At 36.1% G+C, this 16,296-nt stretch overlaps 1 protein-coding gene across 1 annotated transcript; it reads right to left on the bottom strand.

Moving 5' to 3' along the window:
• Positions 1–885: 885 nt before the first annotated feature.
• LOC122974497 (tenascin-like) lies at positions 886–15,911 on the bottom strand. The gene is made up of 21 exons (XM_044342535.1): positions 15,692–15,911; positions 15,361–15,460; positions 14,752–14,990; positions 13,614–13,856; positions 12,884–13,141; positions 11,851–12,108; positions 11,093–11,350; positions 10,361–10,618; positions 9,719–9,976; positions 8,962–9,219; positions 8,330–8,587; positions 7,687–7,944; positions 7,044–7,301; positions 5,646–5,903; positions 5,005–5,262; positions 4,274–4,531; positions 3,517–3,774; positions 2,875–3,132; positions 1,592–1,849; positions 1,060–1,208; positions 886–891 (listed from the first exon to the last, which is right to left on the bottom strand). The coding sequence occupies exons 2-21, from the start codon at positions 15,429–15,431 to the stop codon at positions 886–888; spliced, it is 4,578 nt and encodes a 1,525-aa protein (XP_044198470.1). The 5' UTR covers positions 15,432–15,460; positions 15,692–15,911.
• Between the last annotated feature and the right edge of the window lie 385 nt (positions 15,912–16,296).

Raw genomic sequence — 16,296 nt, 5'->3', positions numbered from 1 at the left:
TAACAAAGAAACAGCTACTACTGCTGCTGGTAATGTTAACTGACTGATAGCTGCCCATATTGTGATAGAATGCGTCAGCTTTCACCCACAATTTGTTCAGTTTGGCTACTGCTGATGCTAATTGGGTTTCCGGGTGCTTACTTGCACTCACTAGGTAGTGGCTACCACTACATTGCAACTAAGCTCATATACCATTAGTTATTAACTATTTTGGTGATCCGGTACTAATTTAAACATGTATTTCATCACCTAGTCCTGTATATTGTCCTGTGTACACTGCTAAGAGAGAGAAACAGTGTTGTGCCTGGTTAAACACACATCAGTGAAGTGAAATATCTCACCAGTGACTGCAGTAATGTTTACTCCACTGCTTCTGACGTTCTCAAACACAGAGAAGAGAGTGAATGTGTATTTAGTTCCAGCAGTGAGAGATGAGACTGTGTGAGTTACTGCTCCATCTCCATCTGGTGCAGTGATGTTTATCTCTGTACCATTAAACTGGAGAATAAAGCTGACATTGTTGTTCACTTTATTCCACTGCAGAGTGATGCTGGTCTCATTTTGACCTGTTGATCTGAAGCTTTTTGTGTTTGGAGGAGCTACAAGTGAAAAGAAGCAGGGATTGATTTCACTAAGAAAGAACTGACTGGTACATGAAGTTCATTTCATGATATTGTTGCTGCTAAATGCCTGTTGTTCATATTTGCTGTTTACAGTTGCTAACAGTTATGGCTGCTACTAAGTGGCATTGACTAGGTTGTCGCTGCCACCACAATTCAAGCTAATCCATGAACAGTTAGGTAACCATTCATACATCTGAATACATATTTTATTATCTATCAGGTTGTAATATAGTATGTAAATTAATTAAACAGAACAACTGTGTTATGCCTGGTTCAAAACAGATAAATTAAAATAATATATTATATAGTTAATTTGATATTTCTCACCAGTGACTGCAGTAATGTTTACTCCACTGCTTCTGATGTTCTCAAACACAGAGAAGAGAGTGAATGTGTATTTAGTTCCAGCAGTGAGAGATGAGACTGTGTGAGTTACTGCTCCATCTCCATCTGGTGCAGTGATGTTTATCTCTGTACCATTAAACTGGAGAATAAAGCTGACATTGTTGTTCACTTTATTCCACTGCAGAGTGATGCTGGTCTCATCTTGTCCTTTTGATATCAAACTGTTTGTGTTTGGAGGAGCTGAGACAGAAAAAGAGAAGAAAGAAAATGTATTAACAAAGGACTGTCTGTAAAAAGTGTAAATGTTTCCTCTGGTTGTAAAAGATGCTCCATTTTGCATCCCTATATGAATAAAAATTTATGCTGTTTAAAGAAAACTAACAAGTGAATGCATTGTTTGCATTATTAACAATTATGTGTCTGTATCCAGGATTCACACTTTATAGTCTAATCCATTCAATTATATTTGACAACAGAGATGTAATCAACAATAAATAAAAAATCACAGGTCAGAGGAATTTCACATTGAGTAGATATGTCTTAGTTTCACACTGGTGGACTGAAAAGCAGACGGTGACTTGTTAAGGTGATATAGTATATAGAAATAAAGTGAAATATCTCACCAGTGACTGCAGTAATGTTTACTCCACTGCTTCTGATGTTCTCAAACACAGAGAAGAGAGTGAATGTGTATTTAGTTCCAGCAGTGAGAGATGAGACTGTGTGAGTTACTGCTCCATCTCCATCTGGTGCAGTGATGTTTATCTCTGTACCATTAAACTGGAGAATAAAGCTGACATTGTTGTTCACTTTATTCCACTGCAGAGTGATGCTGGTCTCATCTTGTCCTGTTGATCTGAAGCTTCCTGTGTTTGGAGGAGCTGAGACAGAAAAAGACAAGTAAGAAAATGTATTAACAAAGGACTGTCTATAAAAAATGTAAATGTTCACTCTGGCTGTTAAAGACGGCCCATTTTGCATCCCTACATGAATAAAAACTTATGCTGTATACAAGAAAACTAACAAGTGAATGCATTGTTTGCATTCTTAACAATTATGTCTCTTTATTCAGGATTCACATATTATAGTCAAATCCATTCAATTATATTTGACAACAGAGATGTAATCAACAATAAATAAAAAATCACAGGTCGGAGGAATTTCACACTGAGTAGATATGTCTTAGTTTCACATTGGTGGACTGAAAAGCAGATGGTGACTTGTTAAGGTGATATAGTATATAGAAATAAAGTGAAATATCTCACCAGTGACTGCAGTGATGTTTACTCCACTGCTTCTGACGTTCTCAAACACAGAGAAGAGAGTGAATGTGTATTTAGTTCCAGCAGTGAGAGATGAGACTGTGTGAGTTACTGCTCCATCTCCATCTGGTGCAGTGATATTTATCTCTGTACCATTAAACTGGAGAATAAAGCTGACATTGTTGTTCACTTTATTCCACTGCAGAGTGATGCTGGTCTCATCTTGTCCTTTTGATATCAAACTGTTTGTGTTTGGAGGAGCTGAGACAGAAAAAGAGAAGAAAGAAAATGTATTAACAAAGGACTGTCTGTAAAAAGTGTAAATGTTTCCTCTGGTTGTAAAAGATGCTCCATTTTGCATCCCTATATGAATAAAAATTTATGCTGTTTAAAGAAAACTAACAAGTGAATGCATTGTTTGCATTATTAACAATTATGTGTCTGTATCCAGGATTCACACTTTATAGTCTAATCCATTCAATTATATTTGACAACAGAGATGTAATCAACAATAAATAAAAAATCACAGGTCAGAGGAATTTCACATTGAGTAGATATGTCTTAGTTTCACACTGGTGGACTGAAAAGCAGACGGTGACTTGTTAAGGTGATATAGTATATAGAAATAAAGTGAAATATCTCACCAGTGACTGCAGTGATGTTTACTCCACTGCTTCTGATGTTCTCAAACACAGAGAAGAGAGTGAATGTGTATTTAGTTCCAGCAGTGAGAGATGAGACTGTGTGAGTTACTGCTCCATCTCCATCTGGTGCAGTGATGTTTATCTCTGTACCATTAAACTGGAGAATAAAGCTGACATTGTTGTTCACTTTATTCCACTGCAGAGTGATGCTGGTCTCATCTTGTCCTGTTGATCTGAAGCTTCCTGTGTTTGGAGGAGCTGAGACAGAAAAAGACAAGTAAGAAAATGTATTAACAAAGGACTGTCTATAAAAAATGTAAATGTTCACTCTGGCTGTTAAAGACGGCCCATTTTGCATCCCTACATGAATAAAAACTTATGCTGTATACAAGAAAACTAACAAGTGAATGCATTGTTTGCATTCTTAACAATTATGTCTCTTTATTCAGGATTCACACTTTATAGTCTAATCCATTCAATTATATTTGACAACAGAGATGTAATCAACAATAAATAAAAAATCACAGGTCGGAGGAATTTCACACTGAGTAGATATGTCTTAGTTTCACACTGGTGGACTGAAAAGCAGATGGTGACTTGTTAAGGTGATATAGTATATAGAAATAAAGTGAAATATCTCACCAGTGACTGCAGTGATGTTTACTCCACTGCTTCTGACGTTCTCAAACACAGAGAAGAGAGTGAATGTGTATTTAGTTCCAGCAGTGAGAGATGAGACTGTGTGAGTTACTGCTCCATCTCCATCTGGTGCAGTGATATTTATCTCTGTACCATTAAACTGGAGAATAAAGCTGACATTGTTGTTCACTTTATTCCACTGCAGAGTGATGCTGGTCTCATCTTGTCCTGTTGATATCAAACTGTTTGTGTTTGGAGGAGCTGCAACAGAAAAGGAGTAGAAATGTATTTCATTGAGAAAGAACTGCCTGCAAACAAGTGTTTCATTCCATTCAAAAGAGCTGTAAATATAAATGTCACTCTATTAATGTGTTGCTTCCTTTTAGTATTACTGCTGATAAATACTACTAACCGTCCTATCACACCAGGTTCTACATGTGGTTCATTACATGATATTGTTGCTGCTAAGTGTTTGTTGTTCATACTTGCTGTTTACAGTTGCTAACAGTTATGGCTGCTACTAAGTGGCATTGACTAGGTTGTCGCTGCCACCACAATTCAAGCTAATCCATGAACAGTTAGGTAACCATTCATACATCTGAATACATCTTTTATTATGTGTCAGGTTGTCATATAGTACGTAAATTAATTGACACAGAACAATTGCGTTATGCTTGATTCAAAATAGATAAATCATAATCATATATTATAATCAAAATCAAAATCATATATTCTATTATAAATATGTGAAATATCTTACCAGTGACTGCAGTAATGTTTACTCCACTGCTTCTGATGTTCTCAAACACAGAGAAGAGAGTGAATGTGTATTTAGTTCCAGCAGTGAGAGATGAGACTGTGTGAGTTACTGCTCCATCTCCATCTGGTGCAGTGATGTTTATCTCTGTATCATTAAACTGGAGAATAAAGCTGACATTGTTGTTCACTTTATTCCACTGCAGAGTGATGCTGGTCTCATCTTGTCCTGTTGATGTCAAACTGTTTGTGTTTGGAGGAGCTGCAAAAGAAAAGGAGTAGAAATGTATTTCATTGAGAAAGAACTGCCTGCAAACAAGTGTTTCATTCCATTCAAAAGAGCTGTAAATATAAATGTCACTCTATTAATGTGTTGCTTCCTTTTACTATTACTGCTGATCAATACTACTAACCGTCCTATCACACCAGGTTCTACATGTGGTTCATTACATAATGTTGTTGCTGCTAAGTGTTTGCTGTTCATATTTGCATTTACAGTTGCTAACAGTTATGGCTGCTACTAAGTGGCATTGACTAGCTTGTTGCTGCCACCACAATTCAAGCTAATCCATGAACAGTTAGGTAACCATTAATACATCTGAATACATCTTTTATTATGTGTCAGGTTGTCATATAGTATGTAAAGTAATTGACACAGAACAACTGTGTTATGCCTGATTCAAAACAGATAAATTAAAATAATATATTATATTGTAAATACGTGAAATATCTCACCAGTGACTGCAGTAATGTTTACTCCACTGCTTCTGATGTTCTCAAACACAGAGAAGAGAGTGAATGTGTATTTAGTTCCAGCAGTGAGAGATGAGACTGTGTGAGTTACTGCTCCATCTCCATCTGGTGCAGTGATGTTTATCTCTGTACCATCAAACAGTAGAATAAAGCTGACATTGTTGTTCACTTTATTCCACTGCAGAGTGATGCTGGTCTCATCTTGTCCTGTTGATATCAAACTGTTTGTGTTTGGAGGAGCTGAGACAGAAAAAGAGAAGAAAGAAAATGTATTAACAAAGGACTGTCTGTAAAAAGTGTAAATGTTTCCTCTGGCTGTTAAAGATGCTCCATTTTGCATCCCTATATGAATAAAAACTTATTGTGTTTAAAGAAAACTAACAAGTGAATGCATTGTTTGCATTATTAACAATTATGTGTCTGTATCCAGGATTCACACTTCATAGTCTAATCCATTCAATTATATTTGACAACAGAGATGTAATCAACAATAAATAAAAATCACAATGTCAGAGTAGTTTTATACTGAATAGGTATGTCTTAGCTTCACAATGGTGGACTGAAAAGCAGATGATGACTTGTTAAGGTGATACAGTGTATAGAAATGAAGTGAAATATCTCACCAGTGACTGCAGTGATGTTTACTCCACTGCTTCTGATGTTCTCAAACACAGAGAAGAGAGTGAATGTGTATTTAGTTCCAGCAGTGAGAGATGAGACTGTGTGAGTTACTGCTCCATCTCCATCTGGTGCAGTGATGTTTATCTCTGTACCATTAAACTGGAGAATAAAGCTGACATTGTTGTTCACTTTATTCCACTGCAGAGTGATGCTGGTCTCATCTTGTCCTGTTGATATCAAACTGTTTGTGTTTGGAGGAGCTGAGACAGAAAAAGAGAAGAAAGAAAATGTATTAACAAAGGACTGTCTGTAAAAAGTGTAAATGTTTCCTCTGGCTGTTAAAGATGCTCCATTTTGCATCCCTATATGAATAAAAACTTATTGTGTTTAAAGAAACCTAACAAGTGAATGCATTGTTTGCATTATTAACAATTATGTCTCTATATTCAGGATTCACATATTATAGTCAAATCCATTCAATTATATTTGACAACAGAGATGTAATCAACAATAAATAAAAAATCACAGGTCGGAGGAATTTCACACTGAGTAGATATGTCTTAGTTTCACACTGGTGGACTGAAAAGCAGATGGTGACTTGTTAAGGTGATATAGTATATAGAAATAAAGTGAAATATCTCACCAGTGACTGCAGTGATGTTTACTCCACTGCTTCTGATGTTCTCAAACACAGAGAAGAGAGTGAATGTGTATTTAGTTCCAGCAGTGAGAGATGAGACTGTGTGAGTTACTGCTCCATCTCCATCTGGTGCAGTGATGTTTATCTCTGTACCATTAAACTGGAGAATAAAACTGACATTGTTGTTCACTTTATTCCACTGCAGAGTGATGCTGGTTTCATCTTGACCTGTTGATGTCAAACTGTTTGTGTTTGGAGGAGCTGCAAAAGAAAAGGAGTAGAAATTTATTTCATTGAGAAAGAACTGCCTGCAAACAAGTGTTTCATTCCATTCAAAAGAGCTGTAAATATAAATGTCACTCTATTAATGTGTTGCTTCCTTTTACTATTACTGCTGATAAATACTACTAACCGTCCTATCACACCAGGTTCTACATGTGGTTCATTACATGATATTGTTGCTGCTAAGTGTTTGCTGTTCATATTTGCTGTTTACAGTTGCTAACAGTTATGGCTGCTACTAAGTGGCATTGACTAGGTTGTCGCTGCCACCACAATTCAAGCTAATCCATGAACAGTTAGGTAACCATTCATACATCTGAATACATCTTTTATTATGTGTCAGGTTGTCATATAGTACGTAAATTAATTGACACAGAACAATTGTGTTATGCTTGATTCAAAATAGATAAATCATAATCATATATTATAATCAAAATCAAAATCATATATTCTATTATAAATATGTGAAATATCTTACCAGTGACTGCAGTAATGTTTACTCCACTGCTTCTGATGTTCTCAAACACAGAGAAGAGAGTGAATGTGTATTTAGTTCCAGCAGTTAGAGATGAGACTGTGTGAGTTACTGCTCCATCTCCATCTGGTGCAGTGATGTTTATCTCTGTACCATTAAACTGGAGAATAAAGCTGACATTGTTGTTCACTTTATTCCACTGCAGAGTGATGCTGGTCTCATCTTGTCCTGTTGATCTGAAGCTTCCTGTGTTTGGAGGAGCTGAGACAGAAAAAGACAAGTAAGAAAATGTATTAACAAAGGACTGTTTATAAAAAATGTAAATGTTCACTCTGGCTGTTAAAGACGGCCCATTTTGCATCCCTACATGAATAAAAATGATTGCTGTCTATGAAAAAAGTAACAGGTGAAAAAACTGTTTGCATTACTAATAATGAAGTTTTTTTCATCCAGTTTTCACATTTTAGGGTCTAATCCATTCCACTATATCTGACAACAGAGGTGTAATCAACAATAAATAAAAATCACAATGTCAGAGTAGTTTTATACTGAGTAGATATGTCTTAGTTTCACACTGGTGGACTGAAAAGCAGACGATGACTTGTTAAGGTGATACAGTATATAGAAATGAAGTGAAATATCTCACCAGTGACTGCAGTGATGTTTACTCCACTGCTTCTGATGTTCTCAAACACAGAGAAGAGAGTGAATGTGTATTTAGTTCCAGCAGTGAGTGATGAGACTGTGTGAGTTACTGCTCCATCTCCATCTGGTGCAGTGATGTTTATCTCTGTACCATTAAACTGGAGAATAAAGCTGACATTGTTGTTCACTTTATTCCACTGCAGAGTGATGCTGGTCTCATCTTGTCCTGTTGATCTGAAGCTTCCTGTGTTTGGAGGAGCTGAGACAGAAGAAGAGAAGAAAGAAAATGTATTAACAAAGGACTGTTTGTAAAAAGTGTAAATGTTTCCTCTGGCTGTTAAAGATGCTCCATTTTGCATCCCTACATGAATAAAAACTTATGCTGTATACAAGAAAACTAACAAGTGAATGCATTGTTTGCATTCTTAACAATTATGTTTCTTTATTCAGGATTCACATATTATAGTCAAATCCATTCAATTATATTTGACAACAGAGATGTAATCAACAATAAATAAAAAATCACAGAGTCGGAGGAATTTTACACTGAGTAGATATGTCTTAGTTTCACATTGGTGGACTGAAAAGCAGATGATGACTTGTTAAGGTGATATAGTATATAGAAATAAAGTGAAATATCTCACCAGTGACTGCAGTAATGTTTACTCCACTGCTTCTGACGTTCTCAAACACAGAGAAGAGAGTGAATGTGTATTTAGTTCCAGCAGTTAGAGATGAGACTGTGTGAGTTACTGCTCCATCTCCATCTGGTGCAGTGATGTTTATCTTTGTACCATTAAACTGGAGAATAAAGCTGACATTGTTGTTCACTTTATTCCACTGCAGAGTGATGCTGGTCTCATCTTGTCCTGTTGATCTGAAGCTTCCTGTGTTTGGAGGAGCTGAGACAGAAAAAGACAAGTAAGAAAATGTATTAACAAAGGACTGTTTATAAAAAATGTAAATGTTCACTCTGGCTGTTAAAGACGGCCCATTTTGCATCCCTACATGAATAAAAACGATTGCTGTCTATGAAAAAAGTAACAGGTGAAAAAACTGTTTGCATTACTAATAATGAAGTTTTTTTTTTTATCCAGTTTTCACATTTTAGGGTCTAATCCACTATATTTGACAACAGAGGTGTAATCAAGAAATCACAACCTCAGAGTAGTTTTATACTGAATAGGTATGTCTTAGTTTCACACTGGTGGACTGAAAAGCAGATGATGACTTGTTAAAGTGATACAGTGTATAGAAATGAAGTGAAATATCTCACCAGTGACTGCAGTGATGTTTACTCCACTGCTTCTGATGTTCTCAAACACAGAGAAGAGAGTGAATGTGTATTTAGTTCCAGCAGTGAGAGATGAGACTGTGTGAGTTACTGCTCCATCTCCATCGGGTGCAGTGATGTTTATCTCTGTACCATTAAACAGTAGAATAAAGCTGACATTGTTGTTCACTTTATTCCACTGCAGAGTGATGCTGGTCTCATCTTGTCCTGTTGATGTCAAACTGTTTGTGTTTGGAGGAGCTGCAAAAGAAAAGGAGTAGAAATTTATTTCATTGAGAAAGAACTGCCTGCAAACAAGTGTTTCATTCCATTCAAAAGAGCTATAAATATAAATGTCACTCTATTAATGTGTTGCTTCCTTTTACTATTACTGCTGATAAATACTACTAACCGTCCTATCACACCAGGTTCTACATGTGGTTCATTACATGATATTGTTGCTGCTAAGTGTTTGCTGTTCATACTTGCTGTTTACAGTTGCTAACACTTATGGCTGCTACTAAGTGGCATTGACTAGGTTGTCGCTGCCACCAAAATTCAAGCTAATCCATGAACAGTTAGGTAACCATTCATACATCTGAATACATCTTTTATTATGTGTCAGGTTGTCATATAGTACGTAAATTAATTGACACAGAACAATTGCGTTATGCTTGATTCAAAATAGATAAATCATAATCATATATTATAATCAAAATCAAAATCATATATTCTATTATAAATATGTGAAATATCTTACCAGTGACTGCAGTAATGTTTACTCCACTGCTTCTGATGTTCTCAAACACAGAGAAGAGAGTGAATGTGTATTTAGTTCCAGCAGTTAGAGATGACACTGTGTGAGTTACTGCTCCATCTCCATCTGGTGCAGTGATGTTTATCTCTGTACCATTAAACTGGAGAATAAAGCTGACATTGTTGTTCACTTTATTCCACTGCAGAGTGATGCTGGTCTCATCTTGTCCTGTTGATCTGAAGGCTTGTGCATTTGTAGGAGCTGAGACAGAAGAAGAGAAGAAAGAAAATTTATTAACAAAGGACTGTTTGTAAAAAGTGTAAATGTTTCCTCTGGCTGTTAAAGATGCTCCATTTTGCATCCCTACATGAACAAAAACTTATGCTGTATACAAGAAAACTAACAAGTGAATGCATTGTTTGCATTATTAACAATTATGTCTCTTTATTCAGGATTCACATATTATAGTCTAATCCATTCCATTATATTTGACAACAGAGATGTAATCAACAATAAATAAAAAATCACAGGTCGGAGGAATTTCACACTGAGTAGATATGTCTTAGTTTCACACTGGTGGACTGAAAAGCAGATGGTGACTTGTTAAGGTGATATAGTATATAGAAATAAAGTGAAATATCTCACCAGTGACTGCAGTGATGTTTACTCCACTGCTTCTGATGTTCTCAAACACAGAGAAGAGAGTGAATGTGTATTTAGTTCCAGCAGTTAGAGATGAGACTGTGTGAGTTACTGCTCCATCTCTGTCTGGTGCACTGATGTTTATCTCTGTACCATTAAACTGGAGAATAAAACTGACATTGTTGTTCACTTTATTCCACTGCAGAGTGATGCTGGTCTCATCTTGTCCTGTTGATGTCAAACTGTTTGTGTTTGGAGGAGCTGCAAAAGAAAAGGAGTAGAAATTTATTTCATTGAGAAAGAACTGCCTGCAAACAAGTGTTTCATTCCATTCAAAAGAGCTATAAATATAAATGTCACTCTATTAATGTGTTGCTTCCTTTTACTATTACTGCTGATAAATACTACTAACCGTCCTATCACACCAGGTTCTACATGTGGTTCATTACATGATATTGTTGCTGCTAAGTGTTTGCTGTTCATATTTGCTGTTTACAGTTGCTAACAGTTATGGCTGCTACTAAGTGGCATTGACTAGGTTGTCGCTGCCACCACAATTCAAGCTAATCCATGAACAGTTAGGTAACCATTCATACATCTGAATACATCTTTTATTATGTGTCAGGTTGTCATATATTATGTAAATGAATTGACACAGAACAACTGCGTTATGCTTGGTTCAAAATAGATAAATCATAATCATATATTATATTGTAAATATGTGAAATATCTCACCAGTGACTGCAGTAATGTTTACTCCACTGCTTCTGATGTTCTCAAACACAGAGAAGAGAGTGAATGTGTATTTAGTTCCAGCAGTGAGAGATGAGACTGTGTGAGTTACTGCTCCATCTCCATCTGGTGCAGTGATGTTTATCTCTGTACCATTAAACTGGAGAATAAAGCTGACATTGTTGTTCACTTTATTCCACTGCAGAGTGATGCTGGTCTCATCTTGTCCTGTTGGTGTCAAACTGTTTGTGTTTGGAGGAGCTGCAAAAGAAAAGGAGTAGAAATTTATTTCATCGAGGAAGAACTGCCTTTCAAACAAGTGTTTCATTCCATTCAAAAGAGCTGTAAATATAAATGTCACTCTATTAATGTGTTGCTTCCTTTTAGTATTACTGCTGATAAATACTACTAACCGTCCTATCACACCAGGTTCTACATGTGGTTCATTACATGATGTTGTTGCTGCTAAGTGTTTGTTGTTCATACTTGCTGTTTACAGTTGCTAACAGTTATGGCTGCTACTAAGTGGCATTGACTAGGTTGTCGCTGCCACCACAATTCAAGCTAATCCATGAACAGTTAGGTAACCATTCATACATCTGAATACATCTTTTATTATGTGTCAGGTTGTCATATAGTACGTAAATTAATTGACACAGAACAATTGCGTTATGCTTGGTTCAAAATAGATAAATCATAATCATATATTATAATCAAAATCATAATCATATATTATATTGTAAATATTTGAAATATCTCACCAGTGACTGCAGTGATGTTTACTCCACTGCTTCTGACGTTCTCAAACACAGAGAAGAGAGTGAATGTGTATTTAGTTCCAGCAGTGAGAGATGAGACTGTGTGAGTTACTGCTCCATCTCCATCTGGTGCAGTGATGTTTATCTCTGTACCATTAAACTGGAGAATAAAGCTGACATTGTTGTTCACTTTATTCCACTGCAGAGTGATGCTGGTCTCATCTTGTCCTGTTGATCTGAAGCTTTTTGTGTTCGCAGGAGCTGAGAAAAAGATCATTCAACACATTTTTAACATTGGTTGGTTTGCAAAAATTTTTTAATATATTTTCCCCTTAGAGACTTGATACTCTATATATTGTGGATTATGCAGAAGCCCTGATAGGAAAGTGAGAAAAAAAAATCTGGTGATCCATTTTCAAAATATGATCTAAATTTGTGTCTCTCCTTTGTTTATGATGGAAGAACAGGTGAAAAAAACTTTTCTGTTTAGTTACAAGAGGTTGAAGTGCACCACTACCCAATGTTCAAAATTGGACTAAAAGCATTCATGTTTTCTTCTGAATGAGTTTTAATTTCTCAACACTCTCTGAACAGAAGTTAACTACAGTATATTGTGTGTTAACAAGTTATGCAACATTACTGTCATGTCTTTCTTTTGTCACCTGGAAGAAAACATGAATGCCTTTAGTCCCACTTAGAACATGGGGTAGTGGTGCAATTCAGCCTCTTGTGGCTGAAATGAGTATTACAACAAGAAACACTTAGAAAAATGATCCTAAAAAGAAAAAAAAATCACCAGGCAAAACTCTTTTTTTCACCTGTTCTTAAGTCATAAACATAGGAGAGAAAACTATTTAGATTAGACTTAGAAAATGGATCACCAGAATTGTTTTTCTCACTTGCCTCTCAGGGCTTCAATAGATTATGTTATTTAGAAAAAAAAAGTATATACAGCATAATACTGTGCATCTTATTTTGAGGGCGTGAAGACCTGCTCAATTGCTTAATTGAACATTCATGAAATTATATATCTCACCAGTGACTGCAGTAATGTTTACTCCACTGCTTCTGATGTTCTCAAACACAGAGAAGAGAGTGAATGTGTATTTAGTTCCAGCAGTGAGAGATGAGACTGTGTAAGTTACTGCTCCATCTCCATCGGGTGCAGTGATGTTTATCTCTGTACCATTAAACAGTAGAATAAAGCTGACATTGTTGTTCACTTTATTCCACTGCAGAGTGATGCTGGTCTCATCTTGTCCTGTTGATGTCAAACTGTTTGTGTTTGGAGGAGCTGCAAAAGAAAAGGAGTAGAAATTTATTTCATTGAGAAAGAACTGCCTGCAAACAAGTGTTTCATTCCATTCAAAAGAGCTGTAAATATAAATGTCACTCTATTAATGTGTTGCTTCCTTTTACTATTACTGCTGATAAATACTACTAACCGTCCTATCACACCAGGTTCTACATGTGGTTCATTACATGATGTTGTTGCTGCTAAGTGTTTGCTGTTCATACTTGCTGTTTACAGTTGCTAACAGTTATGGCTGCTACTAACTGGCATTGACTAGGTTGTCGCTGCCACCACAATTCAAGCTAATCCATGAACAGTTAGGTAACCATTCATACATCTGAATACATCTTTTATTATCTATCAGGTTGTCATATAGTATGTCAAGTAATTGACAGAACAACTGTGTTATGCCTGATTCAAAATAGATAAATTAAAATAATATATTATACAGTAAATGTGTGAAATATCTCACCAGTGACTGCAGTAATGGTCACTCCACTGCTTCTGATGTTCTCAAACACAGAGAAGAGAGTGAAAGTGTATTTAGTTCCAGCAGTGAGAGATGAGACTGTGTGAGTTACTGCTCCATCTCCATCTGGTGCAGTGATGTTTATCTCTGTACCATCAACCTGGAAAATCACGTCGTCGGTGATGTTCGCATTATTCCATTCCAGAGTAATGCTGGTTTCATTTTGTGTTATCAATCTGAAGATTTCTGCATTGGGTGGAATTGAGACAAAGAGGACAACATACAAGACAGAGATGACATGAAATGGTATAAATGTTTTTTTTTTCATATTTGCTAATCCATCAGCTTTTTAATATATGTATTGTAACACATATATTGACCTATAGTACATCATGATCTGTTATATCAATGTCATAATCACTATTCTCAATGACAATCAATCGCCACTTATAAATCAGTTGATGAATTTACTTTTGTTACTGTAGGTAATCTACAGCATGCCTTCTTACATCAAACAGTATAATACTGTTGAGACACATTTAAGTAAGCCATGCTAACATTATGTACTAATATTTGTTATTAATGTTAACAATAATACAGTTTCTATTTGAAATTACTGTATGTGTAGACAGTGGACAGTCAATCTCTTCTACAGTAACTTTTCGTGTTTTCTTTTGTTCAGAAAAATGTATTCTGAAATGAGAGTATTCATTTTATATGACTTGATTAAGGTTTTGTGCCTGTTAACAACATTTTATTGATGGCAAGCATTCGTCTCATAGACAACAAAGTCCTTTCATTATCTTCTTAAATATTGTGCTATCAATATAACAAGGTGGAGATTTCCACAGGCTTATGTGTATTGTATTATTGCCTGATGAATTAGCCTCATTTATGCTGTACATCAGAACTGTAAAAATACAGAACCTTCCCGTTTCTATTTTTCTTCCCTTTTTTTAGACAGACTTGTCCATGTACACAAATTCACAAATCTAAGTTAAACTGTCTTCTTTACATGTAAATTTGATTAGACAAACAGATTTGCAGTGTTAGTTTAGGAATGATTGTTTGACAATATATCGTAAGCTGCCTTATTACAACAATGAAACTAAATGTGGGAGCAGGATTCAAGATGCATTACTTGTTTTGTAACAGATGAATGGAAAACTGGAGGCACACTCATCATCTGACCACTGTCCTGAGTCGCTAAACGATGTGGTGATACACTCGTGTGCGCGAGAGTTGGGCTGCGAGCTGGCCCAATGTCGAAACAGAGAGGTGCTCCCATCAGACCACAATTTTTCCCGGTAAAGACCAATCCACACAGTGTTCCCACCCGTCAGGTTTGTGATGATGTCATTTTCTGTCTGGTTTCTTATACTGTAAGAGAAACAGTAGCATATGCATATCAAAATTGAGCATAACTGAAGAGGTAAAACATGACAGACATACATACAAAAAAAGAGTCCACTGCACACTGCAACAGATTGTCAGTAATTGTTTGAGAATATATCATAGAGCCTTATGTAGTTATTTTAAATATTTGCTAATCTGTTCAACCAAATGGACAATATAATTGACTGATTAAAAGTAGAAAACTTTAAGGACTTGTGGTCACCTTGGCAGTGTTTGGTGATGTAATTGAATTTTTATGAGATAAGCCTGATTTCATTAACAAAAGAGATCAAAAATTAAGTAGTTGGGTCAGCAGTGCACTTTGTCTCAGAGTCTTCATTAGGACATACTGTACCTGGCTAGATCCACATAATTCTCCCTGCAGAATCTCTGAGCTTCGGTCCAATTTAAACTTGTGGTGACCATAACAAAGGATGGAGTGCCATTTACTATACCTGGTTATATACAGATGGAGATAAATTGTAAAAAAAAAAGTCAGGATGAACTTGTAGGAAATACTCATATTGCTGCAATGTATGCATGAAGTGTCAGTGAAAGAAAAAGTAGCAAGATCTGATGATCTGGATTAAGGGGGATAAAATATTGCTCATGTCTACTCCATGCCAAATGCCATATAGAAGATCTATTTGGACCTTTGTTAATTCTAACTTGATTAGAAAACCCACCGTTGTAGCACACAAAGAATTTTGTCTCGCTGCATAGCCTGTCTTGCCATTTGCCAGAGGATTCAAAAGATTCCACACAGTGTTCTTTCCCATCACGACCGTTGGGTTGATTAGTATACCAGCTTCTAAACTCTGTCTCTCCTTCACCGTAGAAGCTGCTGTTACTCAGGGACCATCTCCAGCTGTTCACCAAGTCATCATAGAGACCGATCCAAGCCTTGCCTGTTCAAAAAGATTTTCATTCTATGAAACAACTGCAATATACAGTATAGTGAGAAATAACTTAAAACATAAATTATTTTACTGAATAGACTTTGATCAGTTGATATGTTCTGAATGTTGTGTCTCCTCTATTTATCATTTTTTTAACATTACAAATAATATTTTATAATTGCCTTTATTTGTGGCAAGTTTACCAAGATGATTGCATGGTTAATGTACAGTACAGTACTTGATTCCAGTATTGAGAACTTGCCTGTGTAGTTTGATGTGATGCTGTTAACAGCACTGACGTCAGCTGTGTTTTCTATGGTGGCCAGGTCAGTGTAGACCTGTCTGCAGAAGCTCTGTGCTTCAGTCCAGTTCAGTGATGTGTTCACAAAGTA

The sequence above is a fragment of the Thunnus albacares genome, chromosome 22 (assembly GCF_914725855.1).
Source record: "Thunnus albacares chromosome 22, fThuAlb1.1, whole genome shotgun sequence".
Lineage (NCBI taxonomy): Eukaryota > Metazoa > Chordata > Actinopteri > Scombriformes > Scombridae > Thunnus > Thunnus albacares.
The sequence above is the reverse complement of the archived record's forward strand: the minus strand, read 5'-3'. Positions and strand labels throughout refer to the sequence as shown.